This window comes from Neurospora tetraspora (genome assembly GCF_033439725.1).
Source record: "Neurospora tetraspora strain CBS 560.94 chromosome Unknown B0H65scaffold_1, whole genome shotgun sequence".
NCBI classification, from domain to species: domain Eukaryota; kingdom Fungi; phylum Ascomycota; class Sordariomycetes; order Sordariales; family Sordariaceae; genus Neurospora; species Neurospora tetraspora.
This window is the reverse complement of record NW_026944383.1, coordinates 6,309,967-6,335,641: the sequence shown is the minus strand read 5'-3', so window position 1 is coordinate 6,335,641 and position 25,675 is coordinate 6,309,967. Positions and strand designations below refer to the sequence as shown.

The window sequence follows — 25,675 nt, the reverse complement described above, 5'->3', positions numbered from 1 at the left end:
CCAGTCCGGACGAGTTAGCTTGAGTGACATTGTAGGATCTTATCGATACTGCTATGCCTACGGCATTTACGCAGTGCTACTTCAATCAGAACACTTTATGCTCCAAGGGGAGAGTGACAATACCGTCACCTTAGGCAAATTGACACATTCTCCAGGAGAAGCCCTACTTTTGCAACGACAACAAGCCCAGCGAATTATCTGATACATATCATTGAACAGCTTTAACATACCTACCTATTCAGCTCGCCAACCCGAAACTAGAAGCCTAACACATCCCCAACTTTGCACGTGGCTCACCTTGAAGTTCTTAAACCTCTAGAGTCCAGCACGCGGCGCCAAGACGAGTCCCAATACCGTCCCCTGATTTGTGGATAATTTACTTTCCGGCCAACTCTCATCGCTTTATGTACCCCAACCCCTAGAACTAGCCTCCAGATATTCAATAGGTACTTTGACACTTTCACCGCACTCAGACATCACCAGCTCACCAGGTGTGTGTCGCGAACCGAGCTCCTGGGAACGGAACGGACTTGGTGATCTTCTTGCAGGGGTGAATACGTACAGTTCGCACTCATTTGGGCGGTTGCAGTTAGGTGTTGGTGATGGTGATGAGACTTCAACTGGGTTCTGACGATATTGATCACGGCGCCGAGCGCGGGGATGAATGGAAAGTTGGGGTAAAGACTCCCTTGTGAGCTTGGTTCCAATTCCCCCACGGGGTAAATCCGCGCTAGGTATATAGATGGTTAGGTGGGGAGGCTTTGGGAGGCTTGACGGTCGAGAGGTTGGAATCTGGATAAATCGGGCGGAATCCAAGGTTTTTGGTACACTATTCTTCCATTGTTTACAGGTTCCATGGTTCACGAACAGCTGAACATACCTACTACCACCTGAAGCTGACTGGTTTCTATCTTTGTCTGATCTGATTCTGGCTGGTGGTGGTTGATGTTACCAAGCACAACCCAAGATACGTGATGAATGTGACGATAGTCTGTGGATTCCAGTATACCTATCCAGGAAACACTTTCACAACCTTGCTCTGGTTCAGAAGATCCCAATTCCAACTTAATTCACCAACCTCGGGTTGCCTTGTTTGAGGTTCGTTTGGTTCATTCCACCACGCCGTAACGTCGCTGGCGGGATGTGGGGTACACCCCCATAAACCCCATGCTCCTCAGCGGGCTTCAGCGGGCTCGCAGTGGATTCCAGCTCGCGATTCCCCCAAGCCCCAGCTTTTCCCCCATTTCCCCGTTTCCCCGGAGTGCGCCTTGTGGATATGGCAACACTCACCACGACGTCCGCCGACTCCATGACAAGCACGAGTTCCACGCCGGGCATCTCGCCGTTCTCGATGAGTTCATCATCTGCAATATCAGATTTCCACATGGCTTCGACCTCCCGTCGTTGTCCTCCTCCAGTCTTCCTCCTCCACCTCCTCCACAGTCCGCACGAAGGATAACCGTCGCTCTTCTCCGCACTTTGTTGATGTACATTCCATTCCCACGAATGACACGGGACCAATAGGCTAATACCAAGCTTCGAACTTGAGCATGCTTACCCCGTGCTTGGCACGTGGAACACCGTTCGTGACCAGAGGTGTTCATCCAGACACTCTTTTCTTCACGCCATCTGATTGGCGGGGCCTTCTACTTTACACGGCATGCATTGTCGGGATTCTCTTCCCATGGTGAGGGGAACAGCCGGTGCGGAGGGCAAAGGGGCAAGGGGGGGAGAAGGCGACTCCATGGGCATCTGGGGAAACATGGAGGATTGGGGAATGGCGGCGGCGACAGTAACACGGTCTGACGACCTCTGAAGCCACTCCAGAATTCCAGCCTCCAGCCTCTTGTTCTTCCCTCCATCTATCTACGAGGTATCTTGGATGCTACTGAAGCATTCAAACAAGATATACATATGCCAGATAAGACGGTAGTAAATACGACACTCTTGCTTCAATGTCCTCAGGCAAAGGCAACAGACGACGAAAAGAGAGGAGCCAGTTGCAGTGCAACGTCCCCCTCTCCTTGGTGGAAAAATGCCACCGGTAGTGGGCGAACAGGTGAGGGGGACAATCTTTTGCCCAGTTGGAAGAAAGACACACTCTACTGTGTAGCTCCAACCCGGTTACCCTTTGAATGCCATGTCTTTACTCGCAGAAAGGGAAACGGGCCGGAAACCAAGCATCGCCATCCATGTTTCTCCAAACCACAACTCCAATCAGGCCTGGTAAAGAGCAACGAGCCATGTGCAGAGGCGTGTGAGCTGTATCCATCTGTGTGATACAAGCCATCATGAATCTGGAGTATGGGGTAGCGTATCTCACTAAACCTACACAGTTAAGGCGTCAAGTCGCCAAGAAAGTGAGACCTACATCTCTACTTATTGACTTTGCATGGGGGTTCCAGAACTGGCCGAACTGGCGTTGCACCGCTTGCTTCCAGACATACAGGAACTACATACTGTGTAAGGGTTCCGGACACCACCGGCACCGTTACTTTCTATTATATTACCCGGAGGCTGGAGGACACTCTTTATTCTCGTGAACTTTCCCTCTCACACATCATCCATCCATCATCCTTCCTACCAACGACCCAGGTCCGGATCAAGAGGTCATACCGTTGAGAAGGCTTCTCACTCATCGGCCGACATCTAGCCAGCGCCCAAAGAGGCCTCGAAGGCTCTTCATCACCTCACCTCAGACACAAGAAGAAGTCAATTCGAACGATAGAGGGCAACCTCACCAAGCCGTCAAGATGGGTCTCTCAATAGGAAATAGGATCCTCCGAAAAATTGTCAAAAATGAGGCCATGGCACAAGATCCCCCAGAGATCTATGGCTGGCGTGTCTATCTCCTAGCCTGTTCTGTGAGTTCCTTTGCCTGAGCAGACAGTATCACCCAACAAGATCTTGCCTTGCTGACACTTTGTATGTCCGTCATCACAGGCTTGCTTCGGTGCCATGTCCTTCGGCTGGGATTCCTCCGTCATCGGCGGCGTCATCGAGCTCGAACCCTTCAAACACGACTTTGGCTTCATCGGCAACGATAAAGCGAAGGCCAACCTGGGCGCCAACATCGTCTCCACCCTCCAAGCCGGCTGCTTTCTTGGTGCGCTGATCGCCTCACCTATAACCGACCGCTTCGGCCGCAAGTGGTGTCTCATCGCCGTCTCCCTGGTCGTCGTCATCGGTATCATCATGCAATCCGCCGCCTCAGGCAACCTCGCACCCATGTACGTGGGCCGTTTCGTCGCCGGCGTGGGCGTCGGCGCCGCCAGCTGCATCAACCCGGTCTTCGTATCCGAGAACGCTCCGCGCTCGATCCGCGGCCTGTTGACCGGTCTCTACCAGCTCTTCATCGTCACCGGCGGCATGATCGCCTTCTGGATCAACTACTCCGTCTCCCTGCACTTCAAGGGCAAATCCATGTACATTTTCCCGCTCGCCATCCAAGGTCTTCCCGCCGTCCTGCTCTGCGTCTGCATGCTCCTCTGCCACGAGTCCCCTCGCTGGCTGGCCCGCCGGGACCGGTGGGAAGAATGCAAGTCTGTGCTGGCGCGCATCCGCAACCTCTCCCCGGACCACCCGTACATCGTCGACGAGTTCCGCGAGATCCAGGACCAGCTCGAGCAGGAGCGCCGTCTCCAGGGCGATGCTACCTACTGGGATTTGACAAGGGACATGTGGACCGTCGCCGGCAACCGCAAGCGCGCCCTTATTAGCATTTTCTTGATGGTCTGCCAGCAGATGACGGGCACTAACGCCATCAACACGTACGCGCCTACCATCTTCAAGAACTTGGGCATCACCGGCACGTCGACTAGCTTGTTCAGTACCGGTATCTATGGTATTGTCAAGGTCACTAGCTGCGTCATCTTCTTGCTGTTCCTCGCCGACTCGCTTGGTCGCCGGCGCTCGCTGTTGTGGACTTCGATTGCCCAGGGTCTCGCCATGTTGTATATCGGCCTCTATGTTCGCATCTCGCCGCCGATTGAGGGCCAGTCGGTGCCGCCGGCGGGTTATGTGGCGTTGGTGTGCATCTTTTTGTTTGCTGCGTAAGTTTTCTTCCCTCGTTTCCCCTTTCCTTTCCTTCTCTCCACTGCTTCTTTTCCCCATTCCATTCCTTCCGTTGCATTGTTCTAACCTTCTACCCCCAAACAGTTTCTTCCAATTCGGCTGGGGCCCAGCCTGCTGGATCTACGCCTCGGAAATCCCCGCCGCCCGCCTGCGCTCGCTCAACGTGTCCTACGCCGCCGCCACCCAGTGGCTGTTCAACTTCGTCGTCGCCCGCGCCGTGCCCACCATGCTGGTCACCGTGGGAGCCCACGGTTACGGCACCTACCTCATCTTCAGCAGCTTTTGCTTCAGCATGTTTGTCTTTGTCTGGTTCTTCGTGCCCGAGACAAAGGGTATCTCGCTCGAGCATATGGATGAGCTGTTTGGCGTTACTGATGGGCCTGCCGCTGAGAAGTCGTCGGTGCAAGGGGGGGATGATGTCGGGTCGGAGATCGGGAAGGGGGATCAGAAGTCGAGGCATGTGGAGGTTTCTGTTTAAGTTTTATTTTTTGGGATTGTGTTTGGGTATGAGAAGGTACCTACGAAGAGATGTCTTGATGAGCTTATGGATGCCGGCTGTGGGACGAAGTAAAACAATCGTCTTTGTCTCCTGGTATAGGATGGATAAATGATGATACCACCTCCGCTATTATACGGGGGAATTATGATACCAGGTTAATAATCATTGACCTTGCTCTAATACCCAATGATGAATACCTGTTAACGTGAATATTCACAACACTTTGTTGACGTTCACAAGACATGTTAACCCAGGCCCAAACAGTGATCGTTTCAGATGTCTGGAAAGAACTGCTTTCGGCTGGTCCCTTGACGCTGTTGAATGAGATGGGGTACTAACATTTGTGCCGCTAGTCCTGGTACAGTGCTGATAGCGTAGTAACTCCCAAAAGATATGTTGGCTCCGACGCTTACAACGGAACATTATGATCCTTTTTCCATATCCACACGAAATAACACCTTCACTCTACTGACCAGGATACCACACATTGAATATAGCATCACCAGATTCACATGCCTTTCCAGACCTGCTCCCCATCCCTACCCTGACCGTAACACACTCGGCACTCAACCTCTCACTCAACTTGGTCCGACACCACCCCTCCGTACTTATCACACAACCTGTTCATATCCTCAATCATCCTAGCCATCCGTCGTCAGCAAGCCAGACAACTCACAAATTCAGTCAGGAGTCACAAATCACTTACGCCTTCATAACCCTCACCGGCTCATCCTGACCCGGAAACAAACAACAAAAATGTAGTTCAAACCGACTTGCCCCCATCTCGTTAGCATTCCACTTCCCACGAGCAACACCATCAAACCTCACTTCGTAAACTTGTGCCCAGCCGGCCGGCCGTCTGCCTGCCGGGCTAGGCCCACTCTCCAGCGCCACCTTTAGCCAGCTTTTCCCCGCGTTCGTTCGTAGCCTTGTCTTCCTTCTGAATACAACAACTTCTCTCTCGCCTTGTTTGTCCCTACTATCGTGACGGTCCAAGATAAACGGAAAAAAAAAGGAGAGAGAAAGAAAGAAGGAAAGAAGGAAAGAAAGAGAAACTCACAAAGAATACAACCTCACCCAATCCTCAAACTCCCCCCTCGGTTCCGCGGCACTGGGGCGGATACAACCTCTCATACTCCCTCACAAACTCCCCTCCCCTTAACCCCCCACCAAACCCACACCGCTCCGGCACCCAATTCCCCAGTTCATACTCGTTGTGCGCATAAAACGCCGCTGGATCAAAGATCACCGGTTCTCCCCCCGTGTCAGCAGTATTGCACATGGTCCCCGTGTTTCCGATCCATAAATCCCCATGCACCAGACACGGCTTTATTTTCTGCTGGCCTGTGAAGATACTGTCTTTTAGTCTGTCCGGGGATAAAAGGTGGGGGATGACTACTTTGCACAGCTTTTCAACAGCCGTTTTCAAATCGTCATTTTCGTTGGTGCTGACGCCAGTAATTTTGGAGTGTAAATCAACCATCCACCGCAACCCTTTAGCAAAAAAGACATCCCATCTTTCTTCCCAGTCGACAAGCTGCTCGATGTTGCCGTTGCAGGTGGTTACCCCAAAAGCAAATTTGCCGGTGGGACTGGTGCCGGTTGTGGATTTGTGCAGCTGGGCTAGGCGGGAGCAGAAGGCGCGCGGGTTGAGCGGGTGGGAGGGGGACATGGGATGTAGGATTCTAGGAAGAAGTATTTCTCGTCGTCGTCGTTGCTGCAAGGTCCACCAAAAGCGATAGGCTTGGGAGCAAATTCCGGAAGGGCCTCGCGCAGCGCCGTCATGCCAGCGAATTCGCCGGTGAACATCTTCTTGGCGATGGGGCCGCGGGCGGTTTTGAGGAAGAAGTAAGCGGTAGCTGGGACGGAATTTGCTGATGTTTGAGGTTGAAGTTTAGTGGGGTCATTGTCGTCGTTGTTGCGTTCGGGGGAGATGGAAGGAGAGAAGGTTGTTTCGATCTTGGCGGTTTGACACCAGAGGGAACCACCGAGGGCGGTGGCTTGGATGAAGGTGTGTCCTGTGGGAAGGGCTTATTGAGGTTATGTTAGAGAGGGCTGAATGAAGCACCGGAGGTTTAAAGGTTGGTTTGAGAGGGAAGCATACCGGCGATGATAGCTGGGTCGATATCAATTCGCTGACCAGTGCTTGGATTTGTCTTCTTGGCTAGTATGGCTGCTTGGTGGTCGGCTTTTGTGTCGACAGAGGGAGGATTCGGAGACGACATCTTGTCTCGCTGGATGTGATCAGTGACGCCAATTCCAAGACGCTGGTAATGTGAGTAAAGGCTCAGGCAGTCATCGAGATAAAGATCTTGTGGCATGCGTTGTAGTTTAAGTTATGGTTGATGCAGGAGGCCAACAGCGAGGGTTGCGATGGAATGCACAACCCCCAAACGACTTGTCGAGCGAGCCTTATTGGTAGGAGCCCTGGCAACCAACAAGTGGCACACTTTCCAATCATCCCGAAGCACCGAACGATATAGTATGTACATATTCGCCCAGGTCAGTCACTGTGGCTATGAGTGGAAAAACTTTGGGATTGTTCATTTCCGGATGTCAAAGTAAAGCGATTGTTGACTATTTGCTCAAGAACCTCAAGATACCGAGCGTTCGGTTGCCTCAACAAGGAAGTCGTCCGTCCTGAATACAGCGCCGATGTTGGTCTCCTTCCAGGGTTCCGCCACATTGGTTACACTCCAGTCAAAATTCCGCATCAACTGTTATCATGTTAGCAAGCATCGTACAAAAGTGTTGAAGAAGAACATGTACATACTTCAAAAATAGCCTTTCCAATTTCCATCAGCGCAATCGGCTTTCCGAGGCACTGATACTTGCCATAACCAAAAAGCATCTCGTGGACCTGGTTCATCTGAGCCAGCTTCTTGGGGTCCTCCTCATTCAGCCACCTCTCAGGCCGGTAGTAATCGGCATCCGCTCCAAAGATCTTCTGATCCCTGTTCAGTCCCCAGACACAGTAGCCAATGTTGGTACCGCCAGGAAGATAGACCGTCTTGCCCTCCACCATGACGGTATCTCCCTCAGGCGGTACCTTCTTCTGGGAAGAGTTGGTGACCGGGGGGTGCATCCGCATACCTTCCTTGCAGCATGCCCACAGATAAGGAAGTTGCCTTTGCGTGGCATTGGAAACAACACTCGGATACGGCGCCGCTCTTCCATCCTTAACGGCGGCATCCACCTCGGCCTGAAGCCTGGCATAGACGCGCGGGTGTGTAAGGAGGTACAGCATGATTGATCGCATGGAGGTGGCAGCGGTCTCGGCGCCGGCCATGAGCTGCAAAATGGACTCGGTAACGAGTTGCTCTTTATCCAAGCCATGACGGAACCACGAGGCGAGCATGTCAGTCCCCTTGGACATGTCGGGGTCGTCCTCGAGACGTTTAGAGATGATTCTGCGAGTGTTGGCCGTCATCGCCCCGAAGCCGGTCTTTGCTTTTTCCGATCGTCCCAAGAGATACATGAGTGGCGTGCCGAGTGCGAGTTCTGTCAGTCCGAAGGCCAACAGATAGGCTAATGCCTTTGTGCCCTTATCGACGTCCTCGATGTAGCCATTCACATCTTGGTCTGAAAGAAGATCCCCAAATGGCTCGCCAAATCCAATATGGCTGATGACATCGATGGCGAGGTACTGAGTTTTCTTTGCGAGATCGAATGGGTTTATCTTGGTCTCGGTCGAACAGTACTTGGTCCGAATAAGTTGGACTAGTTCTGCAACGTGAATATCTACCGAACTCTCAAGGTCAGGGTTTTCCTTGCCCGAATACTGTACGTGGCCAAGTGGCATTAGCGATTAAGCACACGGATTCTTTGCCTGCTAAGGATGTTCTTACTCCGCCAGCCATTTGAGCTCTACGCTTGGTGTGTATGGCTTCGTCGACCTCGCTAAAAATGGTGTCTCTGTTCGGTTGGAAGCGACCAACAAGATACCACCACCTAGTCCGCGTGTATCTGTTTCTCGCTCCATTGATGTGTGCCAGTAACTCGATAGACGTAGTCATCAGCTCATTGGGTCCGATGCGAGCAATGGGCCCTGTTGAAGTTGGGGAAAGTCAGTGTATGCGAACGTGGCCGGGTTCAAGCGCCGTCTACCTACCGTATCTATCCGTGGCCTCCTTGAACTTCATGTGCGAATTGTTGGAAAAGTAGGCAAAGCCATGCCAGATCTCAAACCAGCCGGTGCCGAAGGGTCCTTTGAAATGGCGCAACCGGTAATACTGCTTGATCTTGAGTACCACCCAAATTGCGAGAACAACAAAGGCGAGGAACCATCGGGCCTCGTAGAGGACAGCAGCTGCGCCCATGGTGAGACACAAGTCCTGTAGATAAAAGTAGCCACACTAGATCAAGACTTGTAGGAACATTGGGAACCGCCGCCGCCGATGAACACCGTTTTTCTTATAGCATTGGAAGCGGTTCTTCACCACGTCGGATCCACCTCGGTGTCACCGTGCCGTTGGTTGAAAAAGGGATATCATGATCTGATATTCTCAACGGCGTAACTTTGTCCACTTACTATATCCGGTACTGATAGTCATGGCGGTCTGTTGCATATGGAAAACAACATGATCCTAACCTTTTGGATTTTGGGTCTAGGTATCACGGAGCTTGGCCGGCAAGACTGTGGAACTATTCCGCGAACATGCCATGTAAAAGAGGGGTTCAGGACAGGGACTGCGGGTGCGCTAGGCAACGTCCTCTGCGGATACCTTCTCGTTTAAAGAAGATGACGTGGAGACGGTAAAGTTTCCTGTTCCAGACTCAGTCCGTGAAAAGGATGGAAGTGAGGAGGTTGGTCAACTTGGTGATCTGAACTTTGTTGTTTTGAGGAAATTTGGAACTGTCACATGGAAAGCGAGCTACCCCGCCTCCAGGGTGGCTTCCGCCCATGCAGCCCGTGCATGAGGGCGCATAATATGGCAGCTGGAAGCTCGCACCACCATGAAGCTTTAGCGGTGATTTTGGTCAAAGGGAAGGATCGTCCGGGTACACGGCAGCCGGAGAGCAGGCCGGGTGCAACCTGGAACCGCCCGAAGCTCCACTGACCTAGGGAATAAAGGAGTTTTTCGAACTCAGCTCCATCACTCCTCGATTTGAGGCCCTTTCGAAGCTCTGATATTGAACAGAAATTGCGTATGAGTCTTTATCTTGTCTCACTTTGAAATAATCTTTTGTTCTGTGGGGTCTCAGACAAGACAAGCGTTGGAAACTGCGGCCAAACGCGCTCCTGCCAGATCTACACCTGCTATCGGATGCGAGACATCTCCGCCGGCAGCAGGACTGCCCTTCCTCTTACTCTTTTACTTGTCATACATACAAGACTCTGACACCACAAACAGCCTTCGAAGTTCTCACCGGAATGCTTTATGGGATACTGCATGATGGACGCAAGATTAAAGACTGTTAGGCTTAGCCGCAGTTTTTGTTACAGACATCTCCCAATCTGCGTTGACAAAGGCGTCCGATCATGATGTTTTGTTTTGCTAACTAGGCTGAACTTTGCACTAGCAGAAACAACCACGGACTTGATGGGGAATCTCCGGCATGCTCGAACCAATACGCCGTGTCAATATGACGATCGACGACTGTCGTTCCTGACTGCTTTTCACCATGATATTTCTGAAGGCTCGCTCTTTCCTGTTCAGTTTTGCTTTGTCTCGCCAAGAGAGGTTTGAACATTGTCATTGTCCCGCTCGTTCTTACTCTTTTTTGTAGAACAGTCACACCTCAACTGCCAACTGCCAGCCAACCCATAGGACGTTCTTTCTTGCCCACAATGTTCATTACACCTCAAGAGTCCCACTCGATTTCTGTGCGCGCGGGGCAGGGCGATCTTGCTGGACTTTCCGTTGCCGTCAAGACTCTTGCTCAGCGGGAAAAGGTGACCGAAGGGGAAGTCTTGATCTCGTGCAAGGACGACTTCCAAAGAACGGCGGCGCATATTGCAGCCCAATTGGGACAAAGGTGTAAGGGACAGCATTCATCAAGCCTTCATTTCTCGTCATGCTAGAGACTAATGGAACATTTCCGTGTCAGCTTCCATCGAGACATTGGCAGTCCTACTGGGCTCACAAGAGAACAAGGCCACATACTTCAACATGGCCAATCGCTTTACGGGCGACCGACCGGCCCATACAGCAATGCGATTCGGGTACCTCGACGTCTTGAGAACGCTGGTCGCGCATGGTGCTGATCCGACGGCCAAGAACCGATTTGGAGATACGGTATTAGACTACCCAGGGGATTATGAAATGGACGAGGCTAGGAGCATTGTCGACGAGTACAGGGCAAAGTCTCCTCAGACCGTGGCATGACAGGAGCACATTGACGGATGGATGGAGAAGACGAAAAGTGTATCGAGTGAGAGCATCAAGACGTTGGCCCCTCCTTCCGATCGGGCGGAAGGAGGTCTTTCCCAAGTATACAAGTTGACGTTAGGAACGGGTCATAGCCTGAGAACATATCCACTGGGTGCTCTCCTTCCTTGTCAAGATGGAGACAGGCAAATTTGATGCTTTTCTACTGCCTCATATCCCTTCACGGTCTCGTCGTTCGTTGCCTTCCAAGCAGCAACCATCATTCCGAAGACGGGCTTTTGGCTGACCCATTCGCATAGTATTTAAACCTTATATCAATTTGACCTCTCCTCCATCATGAAAGCGACACTTGCAGCAACTCGCTCGAGGATCCCAGTCCTCCGCGCCGCCAGACACGCCCGTATACCGGTTGCGAAGCCAAGATCACTACCACCCAGAATAAAGATACATTTGGTGAGGATGGTGGACAGGCCTGCCTCCACAGTGCGCAACGGGATCGGAGCCGTCCCTACCAGCATGAAGCAATTAGGCATCTCCAACAACTTGATTATCGAGGCCCCCGGTGTTGACTTGTCCCCGTACAACAAGATTCTTGTCGGCGCTGTTCTAGATGTAAGACTGCCTCCCAAACTAAGCAGTATACACAAGTCCACTCTTCGGCGCTAACTATCGTATCTTCACACCAGCTCTTCGAAGGAAAACCCACCCTCAAGCACCTCTCCCTCTGGAACCCCGATGCCACCTTCATCGACCCTATCACCACAGCACAGGGGTACAATCGATATGCCGCACAGTGGTACGCTCTTGCGCAAGTGCTCGGTCCCGTTGAAATCCAATCCCACGAGGTCGTCTCATCCGGAAACCCGATCGAGGTTAAACTTCACAACAGGTATACCATACCGTCAATCAACAAGCCGCAGGATATTCACAGCCTGGTCAAAATTTGGGTTGACGGCGATGGCAAGATTGACAGAGTGGAGGATAGGTGGGATGGGGAGTTGCCTGAGGGAGCGCTCAGTGAGGTATGTCCAGGTGTATCTGGCAAAGACAACCCCAAAAACCCTTGACTAAGATATGCATGTTTTCGTCGAACAGACAGTGTTTTGGTTTGCCAACGCCGTGATGCGATTGATGAGGAGATTCCTGGATGCTGCATTCCGGGTGTATTGCAGTGCAGCTTGGTGGCTGCCTCCGATTGTGGTATGCTTCGATGATAGCTTTGCGAAGGTCACATGGTTTGCTGACCTCAATCTACCTTAGGCTTTCCGAAAGGTACTCGCAATGACAATGCCCGTGATTGTCAAGGTCCCCAGGACTGAGGAAGAAGACATTAAGATGAGGGCCATCCGGGAAGGGTTCGAAGACGAGAAGGAATAATGATTTTATAATCAGCTTGAAGCAACTGGGACGGAACTTGAGCAACAGCAAACAACAACATTTATACAATATTCGATGCTGGGGCTTCTTGTTCACATTTTACCAGCACCGCTCCTTTCCCAACCCGCTGGATTGCGGGGCTTACGGCTACTAGACCGATATGGGACGTTTGATGTATTTTCTTGGTCGACGATATCTTCCCTATCGCTAATCATAATTCCCCAACCAGACACTTCACGGCCTGATTTCGAGACCTTGCTGTTCCCGCTTATATCTCGAAGCATTTCACTGACTGGTAGCAGACTGCGACTACACATCTGCCATTATTTAACAGCATTAGCATGTACAGGTAGAGGCTACGTCTCGACACTGTGCCGACAGAATTCCTGAATGATTAACTTGTCCTGGAGTCCATTGATCATCCCCAGGTTTTGAAACTAGGTTTTAACAGATGGATGCAGGTCACTAACACATGTAGTGTACCACGATACACGGCATTGTTCGCAAGTTAGTTTCTCTCCTCAAGTTCTGAGGTCAGTGATTGTACTTGATCGTTACTATTCCATGTTGATCATTATATAACTCTATGCAATCTCCTCAGAGACGGTCAACTGTCAAATGCGTCCGGTTCGTATGTAAGTTATGAATCTGTAAGCATTCCGACCCTGTCTCGCTAACTGTGAAGAAAACAAAGGCTTTAACCCGGCTTCATGGTGCCCTCTTTTCGGCAGTGTCGTACAAAGCTTGTATATCACTCTTCCACTGCGTAACATTAACCCTCACCACGCGACGGTCATACGTTACCAAGCCGTTCACCTCGCCTTCCACATCCGTCGTCTGTGTATACACAGCGCCGCTGCACGCATATCGTTCCACCTGGTCGCGCAACTCGCCAAGCAGCACGTGGGTGCGGTAGTTGTACGCATCTAGGTCGGCACTGAGCTCGTATGTTTCGGGAATAGTTGCTACTGCTGCGGGGTCGGGCCAGAGGCTGTGTTCGGGGGCGGGTCTGTTAGTGATGGAATCATCACAAGGGGAGAAAGGGAAAAGCGTCTTACTTTTTGGAATCCGGAACGTGTCCAACTCCTCCGAATTCACCTTGGAAGCCGATTCTGTTGGGGTCATAAGGCGTATTGGGACTGCTATGCCAGGGTGTACCGCACTGAGGGCTGGCATAATGGTGGTTGTCGTGGAAATCACCAGCTCCGTGGTCGAACCAGCCAGTTACCGAATCGATCAGTCTTGTCGGGTCAAGCGCGCGGATGGCGTCAGTGATATGGAATTCGGGGTAGTTGCCGTCGTCGCGGATTTGACCCCAGCCCTCGTTGTAGATCACCCAAGTCACGATACTGGGGTGGTGCTTGAACTGGTTCACCATAACGCTGAGCTGGCGCTCAAATTCGGCTTGTTGAGTGGGATTGGGAAAGTCGGCCGCCTGGATGGCTGCTGGGCGCATGGAGGGCATGTCCTGGATGACGAGGAGGCCGAGTTTGTCGCAGGCATGGTAGTAGAGCTGGGGCTCGACTTTGATCTGGTTAAGTGGGTGAGTGTCTCTCCAACCTTTGTCGTGGTCAACGGCAACTTACATGTTTCCGAACCATGTTCATCCCCAGGCTTTTGATCAAGTCAAGATCGTACAGCATCGCGTCCTCGGTGGGAGGCAAGTAGATTCCATCTGGCCAGTATCCTTGGTCCAGGGGCCCGAACTGGAAGACGAACTTGCCGTTCAAGAGCGGGCGCTGAATTCCGTTTACTGCTCCCTTCGAAATCGTCCTGAAACCGGTGTAGCTCGTGATTTGGTCGTCGCCCATTGTCACGCTGATGTTGTATAGCGTCGGGGAGTCGGGAGACCAGAGCTTGGGGTCGGGGACTTGGAAGGAGAACTCTTGGTCCGACGAGGCATTGTAGGTTGCGACTTCGGTACCATCTTCAAGAACAGAAACCTTCACCGCAGTCGTGTTGTTGCTGCCGGAGTGCACCGTCATGGTCACTATGAGGCCTGATTAGCCTAGACTTCCAAAGCATCACAGGTTAGTCCACTCACCTTTCCCTTCCATATCAGCCGCAACGTCCAGATCCCTAACATAGTTATCCTCCGGGACACTCTCCATCCAAACAGACTGCCAAATACCCGTACACGGCGTGTAAAATATATGCGACGGCGTCCTCGTCTGCTTCCCATGCGGCGTGTAAAAGCCCGGCTCATCAGTCGGATCCCGAACCACAACCTGCAACTCGTTCTTCTCCCCCTTCTTCAACGCATTCGTCGCATCGACCGTAAACCGGAAATACCCGCCCACATTATGCCCCAGCTTATTGTCATTCACGTAGACCATCGCCTCGTAATCGACTGCTTCGAAGTGTATCAACACCCTTCTCCCAGTCTCGTTGATCCAATTGTCGGGAAACTCCAGCGTCCGCGTGAACAGCATCCCCGTCACGTTCGTCTCCGCCAAACCACTGAACCCGCTCTCGATACACGACGGGATCAGCGTTTCCTTCTCTTCTAGAGGCAGTCCTCCCCCTTCTTCAGCACCAGCTTCATCCCCTCCTCCTCCTGTTGCATATCTCTCCGGGATAAGAGTGCTAATATCCACATTCATCCGCGCCGACGACGCAAAGTGAAGATTCCGATACCGCCATATTCCGTTGAGGCTCTGCCACCACTTATCCTCTCGCTTCAGCTGCGGGCGCGGGTGCTGGGCCCAGTGGTTGGACGGGTTCGAGCCCACGGAGGCGGTCCATTCGGTGGTGAGGAGGGCGGGCTGAGGTGCGTAGGGCTGAGGCTGGCTTTCTCCGCTTCCGTTGGGGCCGTTGGGGATTTTGGGCGGGTTTGCTGCGCCTTGGCGGATGGCGGATGCGAGGGAGGGGGGAGTAAAGAGGGTGAGGAGGGTGAGGGATAGGGAGAGGAGGGAAGTTGGTAGCATTTTGGGCTTGATGTGGTGTGGTGACTGTCTACGTTGACGGTCGCCGAGATGCTGAGGAGGATGTAGGAAGGAGTGAGTTCTTGAGGTTCAAGTCTCGAGAACTTGTGGGAGATCAAGTATATGCCTGATACCACCTGCATCGGTTTGCAATGGGCCCCGCCTCTATTTTAACAAGATGGGATGGCACATGTTGTTGGTCTTGGTCCAGGTACATTACGTACTGGCGAAGCATCAAACAGGACGACGGGTTACTCGACTCATGCCGGTCAGATAGGGTAGAGGTACGTCAGTGTCACCAAACAGCTCTTTTGAGATCGCCGGTCTGGGCACCCATCAACAAGGTTTAGTTTACATGCGGACCATTAATGATGAGGAGCACAGACTTTGGATCTAAAGATCTTCAACATCTCTACCTACCTACCTATACCTATCCAATTGCCGAGATCAAGTGCTGTCTTCCCTTTCATGGGGAAGCAACTGAACGACACCATCTCCTCAATTGCCAAGCACGACAACCAAACCAAGCATTCCATCTCAACAAATGATGACTGATCATGGGACGTCAGTTCCAGAACTTCCAAGACCACGGCAGTCAATCATTTACTCAGTCGAACTAGCTCGGCCGAGAACCGGTAAACCGCAGGTTCGTATAAAAAAAGGGAAGCAAGCGAACTACTACCCTTTAACCCACGTTGTGGTGGATGGTGATACCCAGTTTTATGTTGTGCTTCGATGCTGATGCTGATGCTGTGGTGTTGTTGTGGTTGCAGTACGTTCTTCCCACTTGTAAGTATCCTACCCAGATACATGTATGTCATGGGACAGACACACAAGGACAAAGATTCTACATACTTGTGTATGTATGTTATTTCAAACTCGCTGTGTGCCGCTCGTGCCTTTTCAGGTTGTAATCGCTACTCCGTTCAACCAGTTTTTCCATCAGAGTATATGCAGGAAGCCTGCCTTGGGAGGGAGAGGGAACAAAAAGAAGCTGGTTTACATACATACCTTGCCGAACGGTGAACAACAGTGAACAAGGTTAAGGTTACAGTCCGTTGTTACACTCAACCCTAACTTTCCCACGTTCATTCGTTGATGTAACATCTTTGTAAACCGGGAATTGAATCACTAAAACAACCAAACAGAATACATACAGATCAGCCGTTGTTCCAACCCACCTGAGTGGATTGCGTGACCAGAAATCTCACTTTAATACAAGGGGGGCGGGGACGGAAAGTAAATTACTTGCATGTCAGTCCACTTGCGAACTTGGGACATCGATACAAATACACTTTTGCAGGCCACTCAGGAAACCCGGTCGGTCGGATTTACAGGAATGGAATGAATGTCTCGCTTTTCAACGGTCCAATACAGGTGGCTCAGTCACTCCTTCCCCAGAAAACCAACTGAGACATTCCCGCATGCTCTACTCCACATGTGTGTAACCACCAGACCACAACTCTCAAATAGGTATGCAGTATGACGACGATGAAATACAGCGGGGAGGGGGGGAAGGGACATTGGGGATTACGGGCATCTAGATGTGTATGGTTATGTAGAGGTAGTCATGTGGTCAGGTATTGAAGGTCGGTTGTATTGTAGATGATGCCGGTATGTATCAACGAAGAGTGTTGTTGATCTGCCGCTTTTCCCGCTGATCTGTGATCTGAGATGAGGAATGGTGAGGGGTAGGTAGTTACGGACTCTGTTGAACGTGAGGGGGCCACGAAAGGACAAAGGAAAGGAGAAGCTTTACTAAGGAGGTTGGTTGACTGATTAACTTGGCTAACGTCATGTTCAAGGGGGGAACGGTTGTTGGGAGTGAAAGACATCAATTGATCTTGCTCCTTCAGAAACTATCTACAGCATTATCCTGTACTATCCTTTCCGCCCTGATATCCAGCATACAATTCAAGCCAGCCTCACCTCTTGCCCACCACCCTACAGAGACTCCTTGAGCTTCTCCACATACTCCTCAACAGACAACAGACCCTTCTCGGAGCTCTTGGCAAGTTCACCCATCAACCACTCCCTAGCCTTATCAGCCAACATATCCCACTCCTCCCGCTCATCCGCCAACTTGACCTCCAAATACGCCAACACCAAAGCCGTGGCAAGCATGTTTGTGTTGGGAATCGACACTCCATAGCGCTCCTCAACTTTCTTCTCCTCCGTCAACTCGGACTGCCCCAAAACTTCAAGCAATTTCTCACTCCAAGACCAGGAGCCGTCGAAGTGCTGGAGGCTCACGAGGGCTTCGAGCGGCTCGAGGGGTGGTGTCTCGGTCTGGAGTTCGGCGGATTCGTCTGCTAGATCGTCTACACTATGGAAAGTGGCCCCGAAGGCTCGAGTTGCAGCTCCGAAGCCTTGAGATGTGGCTGCGGCCCCGAAGGCTGTAGTTGTGACCATCTGTGCTGCTGTAGGTGGAACGATATCGTCAGAATCAGAATCAGAAGTAGATGGAACAAAAATAGAGTCCAAGGAATCAAGTGGAAAGAAGTCTTTAGAATCAGGAGCAGACGGAGATGAAACAGTGGCAAAGTCCAAATAATTTGGTGGAACAGAAAAAATGTCATCAGAAAGTGCACAGCAAAGTGGTCCAGGAGGAGGCATGAACATACGAAAAGAAGGGTGATCCGCCGGATGGGGATACATAGCCGTTGCCGGCAAATTATAAGAAGAATCTAACTTACCCTTACCAAAGAGCCCCGAGCCAGGAGCCGATGCCAGAGAATATGAAACAGCATTTGGCTGAGCACCAAAGAGGCCTCCTCCGGCAGGAGATGTCGCAGGAGAAGAAGAATCGACATCGAAAGCCTCAAGGACGAAAGCCTCCTCGACGTAATCCTCACTGGCGCCTCGTGCCCTACTTCGCTTTTGAACACGGTAAGACTCGGGGCGGTCAACAGACTCGTCCGAGGAAGTTCCAGAAACCCGTTGATTTACTTCGTGCTCCGTCCGGTCCTTCTCCTCCACCGCGACATAGCTGCACCACTTGCTTCCCACCTGGAAGGTGACTCCCAACCTGACGGCCTCTCTCTCCACCATATCGGAGAAGCGGCCTTCGTACTTGTCCTTGAGCAGTCTTTGCTCTGGATCATTCGAGTCCTTGGCGTGGTGTATCCACCCGCGACCCTCTTCCAGTTCCTGAACCGCTTTGCGGGCGGCGAGCTGGTGGATCGTCTGGCCCTTCTCCTCCAGCACGGCAACTGGGATCTCAAGCTCGAGGGGCCCGTGGGCGGAGGTGGCGCGGAGGACGACTGATCTGGGTATTTTCTGTGTCGTACCGGGGGAGAACAGAAGGTACACGGTGGTCCTGATGAAAGGGTAGAGCGGGGGGATGGTGAAAGGCGCTTGGAGGATCTTGGGTTCGGGGACTGAGGGAACGTGCGAGAACTTCCCTCCAGAAGATGTGTCGGCATCAGCATCAGGCATCTCGATGTCGAGATCGGCTGAGGTGTCAAAGAGGGAAATTGGCTTGACGGGCTCGGTTGGCTTGGCCGCGCCGTCAGAAGTCTTGTCCTCGGCGAGACGGATGGCCAAAGAGTCGGTGACCTTTTCAACGATTTCAAAATCGTCCATTTCCTCGTCGATTGTCTTCGCTCCGGCGTCAGAGTCCTTGTCGTACTTGATCTCCAAGGTGTAGTCCTTGACGTGAGGCGTCAGACCCGCCTTGAGCATCCTGACTACCTTGGCGTTCATCTTTTCATCGTCGGTGACGGACTGGGCAAACCCGTTGCCAGCACGAGCGACGCCTTCGATGAGAGCATGGCTGACATCATTGCCAATTCCCAAGGTAAACAAGCGGATTGCGCCCTGGGACTTAGAAACCTTCTCGTTGATCATGGTGAACAACCGTTCCTGATCCCAGATCTCGCCGTCAGTGAGCAAGAAGACTTCCAGGTCCATATCTTTGTAGCGCTGCTCGAACGCAGCTTCGAGTGGTTGATACATCTCGGTGCCTCCAAAATCGGCAGACATCCAATTTACGTACTCCATTGCTAGTCTGAGACTCTCCTGGTCATATGACCGAGAGCCATCTCTGAACAGGAACTCGTGAGTGGAACCGAATGAACAAATGTTGAACTTGGCGCCCACGGGGATGGACTTTAGGAAAACTCGAAGAGCAGACTTGAGGCCTTCGATTCTAGTACCGCTCATAGAGCCAGAGCGGTCACAGACAAAGACGATCTCGGGGCGCGATGAGGGGAGATTGAACTTTGGCACCAGTGTCGCCATCAAGGCCCGCTGCTGGGAAATATTAGGGTGTGTCTCCAGCAGGGCAATCGGATTGCCTGTGTTGGTGGCAACCACTTGCAAAATGAAGTCCTGAGCAAGCTCTGCGGTGCCAAGGGCCAAGGTAGCGGAGACTTTCTGCAATGACATATCAGTGCCGGCAGCTGCTCCAGAGGAGGTGTTACCGATGGTGACAGAGATGGGATGGGACGGAGACTGGATGCTCTTGATGTTTGAGCCATTCGGCGTCTCAACATCGACGGTGATCTGGATACCAGACTTGGTAACGGCTTGGGGAGCATCGAGAAGGGTACCAGGGAAATCACCGTAGCGAGGAGCAACAGAAGTTGGAATGGTGTACCGGATTCCATCCACCCCGGCATCATTCTTCAGCTCGCCCAGATAAGTGATCTCCACCTTGAGAAAAGCACCAGCAGGGACGTTGCCGACGGTGGTGGTGAAGACATCACTGGCATTGGGAAGCTGTTCCAGCAGGCCGGCGGTTTCGCCCCTGTCGACGGCTTCTTGGTACTCTTTCCGAGCCTCGGAACGCTCCTTGACGACTCCGCGAATCACACGGTCTTCGTTGATGGTGCAGACGAAACCAACGACGGAGACGCCATCATACAGCGGGAATGTGTACCTCAGCTCTGGGATGCTCTTTTCAGCAGAAGGGTTGACAAATGTCTGCGTCAGAGTGGTTCTGCTTGACGAGCCTACAATGTGTGTGTAGACGGAGAGTTCAAGTTGGGGGAGATAGTGTCGTTGGAGATGCCATTCATTGACGGCTTCGGTGTAGTAAAGACCAGTAACATGGCCATGGCTAGCATTATCATACATTCCAGGTCCTCTTGAGCCAAAAGGCATGGTGTGATGGGGTAGGTGTTGAAGTGATTGTATGGGGTATCGTTGTTTGGGGAGGTCTTTGATGCCGTGTTGTGGAGGGGATCAACTAGGGAGGGAAGGATGATAGCAGCAAGAAAAGATGAGGAGTTGGGAGAGTTTGACTAGAAAGAAGTAGAGACTGGACGTCAGTCTCGGTCATTATATACCCGTTTCCTTCAGACATTTTCTGCGTGACGGTGACTCAAATGATTGCCATCGTTCCTTCGGTGATCCGTCGGTTGGATGGTTGAAGTTGAAGTTCAACAAGGAAGAGGCGATGAAGTGCCTAGGTTTTCTTGGCATGTATTTGCCCAGCTGCCATGCACTTGGCCAGTAACATATTCTACCAATCACGCAATCAGCAATTGCCGCCGGCAGAAAGCGACAGCTGCTAGGCATGGCTTAGACGGGAAATACTCCGCTTTATCAATGAGCTAGGCAGTGCAGAACGCGTGTGTTCTATAGGCTCCCTCCTACGCACTGCCATGCTTTCAACTCTGGCCTCTGCCGAAACACAAAAACATCAGTAGAAACGTCGCTTGATTTTCAGAGCAGACTCCAAGCCGCCGGAACAAATAACATGTCGTCTTTGCCATGTTCAACTTGCTTGTGCGTGAGAGGGAAAGCAGTTAAGCAGGTATGCTTTATCGGTATCGCCGTCTGCCTTTATGACCTTTGTCATGCCAACTTCAGACATTCGGCAGCCAATCCTCTTGGTAATTTGCAAGGGAACAGTTCAAGCTGCTGGATTGTCGACAATCTGAAAGCCTTTATACAATCCAGCCCTGGTTTGTTTGTTAGTGTGGTACAAAAGAGCCAAAGCTTTACTGGATATAGGTAAGCGTTCGGCTTTCTATCGGGTGAATACCGTGAAACCGATATCTTCCAATTTTAAAGGCCTTGAGGGAAACGGAGAGAGGCATAATAGGGCACCTATAAAAGGTTTCTGTAGCGTCCTAAGCCCTTACCATTATCCCATATCGCTTCAAACGGAGGACAGTTCCTCTCTTCAAAGGCCAATGAGAACTCCAAAACTCTGCTGTTCAACTCATGATCGAAGAACCAAACTAACAAACAAACCAGTATCGAGTTGTACATTCAGTTTGGTGACACTCAGGGAGTGGTGATGTTTGAAGGTCGTATAAAAAGACAAGATAGCGTCCAAGTAGAAGACGGATCTGTAGACGAATCTGTAGATTTGTATAAGTCGTCTCCGTGACCCCTTGACAACCACAAGTAAACATCACCACCGCCAGTTCACACACAGTTAGGCGCCAACCCAACCAAAATGGCAACAATGCTCAAACCCCCTCCGCCCAAGAAGCCCCTACCAGACCTCAACCTCCCCTGGTCCGAAACAGACGGCATCACCTTCCGCGCCCTCCTCCAAGAAGTCGACCATACCACCACCACCACCACCACCACCAACCCTGAAGCCCCTTCATCCTGTCCCGGTCCTTCGTCTTCTTCTGCAGCTCCAGCTCGGACTTCAGGTACTCTATCTGCTTCTTCTTACTTATCACGCTTTCCTCAAGAAGGAGGCCGTATTACCACCACCTCCACAACCAAGACCCAAACCCCCAACCGCTCAACAAGACCCAACAAAACCAAAAGAGTCATAAAAGGGAAAAAAGAGCCCGGTCCGATTCCCTCCTCCCGTCGTCGTCAACAAACCCGAAGCCGAACAACCTCCTCCTCAAGTTCTCCCATCAGTCGAGGTCTCCCCACCCCCTTCTGTGCGACCTTTAGTCCTTTTAACCCCAGCCAAGACCAAGACCAAGACCAAGACCAAGACCCAGTCCCACGGCGACAACGACAACGACCATGGCCCTGTTTTCCCTCTCTCCGTCGAAGTAGTTTTGACGGTTTCTTCACGGAAGGTAAAGGCTTTCCACCGGGGGCTGAGGGAGGGAATCAGGAGGCAGGTGTTAAAGTATTATTGGGAGGAGGGGGACGATGTCACCGCCGGTGGTGGTGGTGGTGGTGGTGGTGGTCGTGTGGTCGACTTCTTGGAGGAGGGCGCGGAAGGTGATGACGAAGCGTACTACACTGCTGTGGCCGAAGGTTGGCAGGTTTATCTCGAGAAGGTGCAGATTAAGTGGGAGAAGGCTGCCTCTGCTCAGGAGCATAACCCGGCGGTGACACTGCCGGTTAACTTGCTCGACAGGAGAAGGACGGACGAGGAGTTGGATGGGTATTTGCATATGATGCACCTCCGAGGGTATCGCGACTATGTGGAGGTTTGGTTTCGATGGGTTAAGGGTGAACCTCGAGAGGCAGATGATGATGGTGTTGAGGGTGGTGAAAAGGGGCAGTCAAGGTACATAGTCATAGAAGATGATTAAAACGATGTGGGGGACGGCAGTTGTTTGTGGCCGTTCGAAAAATTCAAATTAAGTTTATGTACCTAGAATCCCCTCCAGGATAAAAAGCAAGAGAGGGTATCATGATCCGTGAGTGTACTGGTATTACATGCAGTAAGAATTGGGGAATATGATGAAACCCGGTAACGAGAGAAAAGGGGGAAACGCCTCCCCATCTCTTCGGTGTTGTGTGTGTGCTTGTGCTCGTGCTCGTAGGCCTTCCTCTTCTTAAGATTCATTTCCGACATCCCGGCCATATGTAACGAGAGAGTACCCTTATAAACCCATATTTCAACCCAACCCGTTCGTTCGCTTTGAGACCATTCGTTAAAAGATTACATATCACCGCTGTACACAAAATGTTGTTGTTCGTTGTTCTGTTGTGGTTGTTGGCGTTGCCCTGTGGGCTCCTTGTTCCACAAAACTTCGAACCGTGCTGAAATAAGCACAACCATGACGTCAACCGTCTCGTATCGCCCTTCGAGACATTGGGACTGATCGCTTATTTAGTTGGGCTTGTGCATCCTGAGGAAGTGCAGGAACCAGTCCTCAATGGGGAGGAGGTTGAGAAGTACGTGGTTGAACTTCCAGGCGATCAAGCAAGCGCAAGCTCCGGCTACCGCATCCAGAATGAAGTGGTTGGCAGTCGCGACAATGGCCGTAAGAATGATGCCAGGGTAAATCATGCCGGTGAAAATGGCGACGAGTCTCTTCCAGCCGAAGCGGCCTTGTCTCCTGAGGGGAACGGTGGCAATAGTGAGGCCGACGAGGAAAGAGTATCCGAAGTGCAGGGAGGGCATGGCAGCTAAAGACAAGAGAGTTAGAACGAGCAGTTTCATTGTGATTTATGGGTAAAGATCAAACATACCGTATTGGTTGCAGAATTTGTTGGTAGTCCAGACACTGCTATCACCGTCCTTTCCGTGCACGGTATCGACAAATCCGTACGACTTGGCCTCCTTCGCGTCCTCGCCGTTGTAGGTGGGGTCGCTGAGGAGTCTGGGCGGCATGCAGGGCCAGAAGGTAAACACGATAAAGGCCAAAAGGTTGCACATGGCCATGGTACGTCTCCGGCGCTCGTACACATCCGGGCCGAAGTGGTTGACGAAGTTGCGCCAGTCGCGGACAAGAGCACCTCCACCGTGGTTCTCGTGGATGCGGGCCCGAGGGCGAGTGGTGGTGACGTAGAAGAGGACGATGAGGAAGAGAATGGTGCCGGGAATGTGGATGAAGGAGTAGGTTCGGTTCGTCCACTTGAGGATTGTCGGGTGTCCAAGGAACCAGCCCTGGAAAATGGGCTCAACAAAGATGCGCAGGCGCTGCTCCATATGAATAATTTGAAGGGCATGCTCGCGCGCAGCGTCGACTGTGCTGGCCTTGAGAGTTACAGCTGTAAAGGCTCGTCCAAGTTGGTAGACCTGTCATGGCGCCATTAGTTTCGACTCGTATGCAGGGGACGTGATGCGACGCGACAAACGCGACAGCATGGAGTGTTGGAGTTGCATACCCAGTAGATCAGAGCCCAGTACCACACCTCGACGAGGAAGGGGAACTTGCGCAGGACGCGGCTCAGTAATCGGTCGCGATGAATCTCGGTGTCCGGCGTGACGACCTCACGTTCCCAGCCCATAAACTTCAAAGTGCGGAACCTCTTTCCATATGGGAGACTCTTTTCGGCAGCCTGGTTCTCTACCACCGTTGACGACGAACTGGACCGCGACGGACTCCACGGCCTCCTGCTATCACCGGCGTACTCATCCTCGTCGACCTTGGCTTTCCTTCCTCCTTCGAAATTATGCTCGTCGTTCAGAAGCGATGCCGATGGTTGCGCTTCGGGGTCGGTCTGATCGAGCGGGTGCCATGAAGCTCTCCGGCTCGAGGCAGTTGAGCTTGTGTAGGTAGTGTTGCGGTTGACGAGGGTACCACCGGCGAGGAGACCCACGACAATGCCGGGCTCCAATATGGCTCCGATCGCCATTCGTTCGTTCGGTTCGGGCGGGCCTCGGAGTGGAGAATTAGGTAATAGGTATAAGGCTGAACGGTAGGACTGCTTGACGGCCCGAAAATAGAAGACGGATGTCTAAGGCTGTGAGTTTCCTCGGATCCAACTGGCGCGACCACGATAGCGAACTCTACCAATCCAGGAACCACGGGCAAAAGAAGGGGGGATCTCGCGGTGTTGTTGGCGTGGTTGGCGACAAAGGCGGTATAGAAGCCGCGATCGTGGGTGCTGGTGGGTGCAGTAGATTGCGCTGTGATTAACAGTTGACAGCCAAGTGCACGGGGCAAGCAAGGCGACAGCGACAGCAACAAGAACAACCAACAGCGAAAAAGGGCAATGAAAAGCGCAAAAGTTGGAAGGTAGGCCAAAGGGAAAAGTTTTACTGGAGATGGGCTCGTTATAAAGGGCGGGCAATTCCAGCCTACTACTATCGATCTTGGTGCTTGGTGGGAGCAAGGAAAATCCACCAAACGGGGGGGGGAGGTGCTGCTATGGATCATTCACTGCATCAGAAGACCCAGCGGGTGGTGTCGATGATCCCGCTTACAGCCTTGGCGCTTGCGATGCCCCCAACAGGCATCGGCAGGAGGGAGTGGACGGTGGAGCGAATGGAGGCGCTGGATTCGATTCTGGATGGAAAGGTGGAAAGGTGGGCGCGCGGAGGACAAGGGGTATTTTTTCAAGGGGGAGATGCTAACAATACGCGGATCTAGTCCAATCTTGGGAATTGGTAGTGTGACGGTGCACGGCGAGGTGGGAGAGAATGCCCCGATATCTGAAAGATTCGGGGCAGAGGCGCCAAACTCGTCCGGGTCCCCACAGTCAAGCGGCGCCCGGACATTTACCTAACCCCGTCGGGTAGCCGTTGCCCTGCGACTATGGGCAGGTGTCACATTCTCAACAAGTGCATCCAATTGCGTCGGCCAAGTCGGTGTTTGCAAGTCTGCACAAAGGGCTGCCAAGGCACAAAGCCCCCTTCT

At 52.1% G+C, this 25,675-nt stretch overlaps 8 protein-coding genes across 8 annotated transcripts; 3 read left to right on the top strand and 5 right to left on the bottom strand.

The window, feature by feature from the left end:
• Positions 1 to 2,753: 2,753 nt before the first annotated feature.
• B0H65DRAFT_438931 (general substrate transporter) lies at positions 2,754 to 5,001 on the top strand (the record flags this gene model as incomplete). The annotated part of the gene is made up of 4 exons (XM_062825393.1): positions 2,754 to 2,864; positions 2,944 to 4,052; positions 4,159 to 4,474; positions 4,927 to 5,001. The coding sequence occupies 4 exons, from the start codon at positions 2,754 to 2,756 to the stop codon at positions 4,999 to 5,001; spliced, it is 1,611 nt and encodes a 536-aa protein (XP_062687100.1).
• Positions 5,002 to 5,657: 656 nt separating this feature from the next.
• B0H65DRAFT_544962 (Fructosamine kinase-domain-containing protein) lies at positions 5,658 to 6,798 on the bottom strand (the record flags this gene model as incomplete). The annotated part of the gene is made up of 3 exons (XM_062829338.1): positions 5,658 to 6,196; positions 6,304 to 6,591; positions 6,678 to 6,798. The coding sequence occupies 3 exons, from the start codon at positions 6,796 to 6,798 to the stop codon at positions 5,658 to 5,660; spliced, it is 948 nt and encodes a 315-aa protein (XP_062687099.1).
• A 369-nt stretch (positions 6,799 to 7,167) lies between these two features.
• Positions 7,168 to 8,892, bottom strand: B0H65DRAFT_544961 (cytochrome P450; the record flags this gene model as incomplete). Its single annotated transcript, XM_062829337.1, has 4 exons — positions 7,168 to 7,290; positions 7,347 to 8,354; positions 8,422 to 8,621; positions 8,685 to 8,892. The coding sequence occupies 4 exons, from the start codon at positions 8,890 to 8,892 to the stop codon at positions 7,168 to 7,170; spliced, it is 1,539 nt and encodes a 512-aa protein (XP_062687098.1).
• A 1,472-nt stretch (positions 8,893 to 10,364) lies between these two features.
• Positions 10,365 to 10,902, top strand: B0H65DRAFT_414871 (uncharacterized protein; the record flags this gene model as incomplete). Its single annotated transcript, XM_062823950.1, has 2 exons — positions 10,365 to 10,554; positions 10,625 to 10,902. The coding sequence occupies 2 exons, from the start codon at positions 10,365 to 10,367 to the stop codon at positions 10,900 to 10,902; spliced, it is 468 nt and encodes a 155-aa protein (XP_062687097.1).
• A 462-nt stretch (positions 10,903 to 11,364) lies between these two features.
• On the top strand, positions 11,365 to 12,282 carry B0H65DRAFT_416915 (uncharacterized protein; the record flags this gene model as incomplete). The annotated part of the gene is made up of 4 exons (XM_062824060.1): positions 11,365 to 11,517; positions 11,592 to 11,927; positions 12,001 to 12,105; positions 12,166 to 12,282. 4 exons carry the CDS (start codon positions 11,365 to 11,367, stop codon positions 12,280 to 12,282), a joined length of 711 nt encoding a protein of 236 aa, XP_062687096.1.
• A 555-nt stretch (positions 12,283 to 12,837) lies between these two features.
• B0H65DRAFT_452843 (glycoside hydrolase) lies at positions 12,838 to 15,525 on the bottom strand. The gene is made up of 5 exons (XM_062826125.1): positions 14,327 to 15,525; positions 13,869 to 14,272; positions 13,341 to 13,813; positions 12,978 to 13,273; positions 12,838 to 12,918 (listed from the first exon to the last, which is right to left on the bottom strand). The coding sequence occupies exons 1-4, from the start codon at positions 15,207 to 15,209 to the stop codon at positions 12,991 to 12,993; spliced, it is 2,043 nt and encodes a 680-aa protein (XP_062687095.1). The 5' UTR covers positions 15,210 to 15,525; the 3' UTR covers positions 12,838 to 12,918; positions 12,978 to 12,990.
• Positions 15,526 to 17,013: 1,488 nt separating this feature from the next.
• On the bottom strand, positions 17,014 to 20,578 carry B0H65DRAFT_452837 (von Willebrand factor type A domain-containing protein). Its single transcript, XM_062826124.1, has one exon. It carries the CDS (start codon positions 20,310 to 20,312, stop codon positions 17,151 to 17,153), a length of 3,162 nt encoding a protein of 1,053 aa, XP_062687094.1. The 5' UTR covers positions 20,313 to 20,578; the 3' UTR covers positions 17,014 to 17,150.
• A 2,496-nt stretch (positions 20,579 to 23,074) lies between these two features.
• Positions 23,075 to 24,928, bottom strand: B0H65DRAFT_56136 (PAP2 superfamily-domain-containing protein). The gene is made up of 3 exons (XM_062830169.1): positions 24,201 to 24,928; positions 23,562 to 24,111; positions 23,075 to 23,498 (listed from the first exon to the last, which is right to left on the bottom strand). Exons 1-3 carry the CDS (start codon positions 24,669 to 24,671, stop codon positions 23,200 to 23,202), a joined length of 1,320 nt encoding a protein of 439 aa, XP_062687093.1. The 5' UTR covers positions 24,672 to 24,928; the 3' UTR covers positions 23,075 to 23,199.
• Positions 24,929 to 25,675: the final 747 nt, after the last annotated feature.